The 1,609-nt window shown below is 46.6% G+C and overlaps 1 protein-coding gene across 1 annotated transcript in view; it reads left to right on the forward strand.

Moving 5' to 3' along the window:
- The window catches only part of ATP13A5 (ATPase 13A5), a 138,978-nt gene that overhangs the window by 66,817 nt on the left and 70,552 nt on the right, over nucleotides 1-1,609 (forward strand). Inside the window, exon 10 of the mRNA XM_045287560.1 lies at nucleotides 777-947. Coding sequence (XP_045143495.1) covers nucleotides 777-947 — 171 coding nt within the window. The remainder of the gene's footprint in view (nucleotides 1-776; nucleotides 948-1,609) is intronic.

Raw genomic sequence — 1,609 nt, forward strand, 5'->3', positions numbered from 1 at the left:
TCTTAGGGCAGAGGAAAACTTGAATCTCTGAGCTTGGCTGAAACATTGTTTTGTTTCAGCCTGGGCACTTCAAGACTAGACAGCATGGCTCTTATCAGTGTCTTGCATGAAGGAGTTACCCTAGTTCAAGTTAAAAGTGGATCCTAAATGGTTACATCATACAAGCTGTGAGGTTTTAAACGTGTGACAAGGGACCGAAGGCATTGTTCCACTCGTTGCAAGGAAACCCTTTAAGCTTCCGTGTTCCACAAGCACTTAAAACCCAGGAACCGTCAGGGGGTTGTCCTTGGCCAGGCCAATCTCTGCAAGGAACTGGCCGCTGGTCACGCTGTAGCTGAGTCACTTCAAGACAGGTGTGCATAAGACAAACAATCTCATTGAATCAAGGACCTAGCCTCCAACCTCCTGCTCTGCTGTAAAGACGACTAGAAAGAAACAAGTTAATATTGTCCCAAGAAATTATGCCATCTAGCAAGTTTAAGCACTTGTCTCAGGAATATAGCAGTGTTAAGCACTTGTCTCAGGAATATAGCAGCTCTTAGAAAAGCAATTAAAATACCCACAATAAAACTTATTTTTTAAAAAACTTCTTATTGCTTGAACCATAAACAAATGCCTCTAAGATCTCTCATCTCACCTCTGTGGGCTAGACATGAGGACTGGGTAAATTGTGCTTTGTATAATCTCTTGAAACTGGCAAGCCCCAGTGCTAAATAATTACCTGCAGTCCATACCGTAAGTTAAGTTCTGCGGCACCAACCACCGGTCTTCCTCAGGAGAAAGTGTGCCCGTGACAAAGACGCCGTTGCCCCAGTCGGAGCACACCATGCCCTGGAAATCGCACAGCCTGGAGGACTACCGGAGACACGTGCTTTTCTGCGGAACGGAAGTCATCCAGATCAAGCCCTCTGGGCAGGGTCCTGTCCGAGCCATTGTTTTGAAAACAGGTTCGTAAGATACCTCTTTTGTAAACGTGGTCCAAGACTAGCGAAGGAGGGCATTGGATTAGGACAACTTTGATTAGGAGCACGGATTTTGCCCTGCTGGTAGTAGCAGTCACCATCTGTCCCAGTCGGTGGCCGTCATTCCCCCGGAATCCAAACCCAAACGCCCCCCTCACTGCCGCCAAGTCAATTCTGACGTGTGGCAGTCTGTTGTTAACGTTTGGGTGTGCAGGGGTATATGCCTAGATTTGCCCAAAAGCAAACTCGTGATGTGGATTTTCCTTGTGTCCATAGGGCTCTTCCTCTATGCCCCTGCTCAGTGACCTCCAAGAACGAAAGTTCAGTCACTCCCATGGTGAAAACCAGTCCCTTTCAACAGCCCCTTCCTGGCGCATGTCTCCACCTGGGTGCCCTTCGAACACGTCAAAGGCAACCCATATTTTTTTTTTCTGTTTTTCTTTTTTTCAAATCATTTTATTAGGGGCTCATACAACTCTTTTCACCATCCGTACATACATCATTTGTGTCCAGCACATTCGTACATACGTTGCCATCATCATTCTCAAAACACCTGCTTTCTACTTGAGCCCTTGGAATCAGCTCCTTATTTTTCCCCTCCCTCCCCACTCCCCCCTCCCCTTGAACCCTTGATAATTCATAAATTA

The sequence above is a fragment of the Echinops telfairi genome, unplaced genomic scaffold (genome assembly GCF_000313985.2).
Source record: "Echinops telfairi isolate 266 unplaced genomic scaffold, ASM31398v2 ScPeMD7_17;HRSCAF=63, whole genome shotgun sequence".
Lineage (NCBI taxonomy): Eukaryota > Metazoa > Chordata > Mammalia > Afrosoricida > Tenrecidae > Echinops > Echinops telfairi.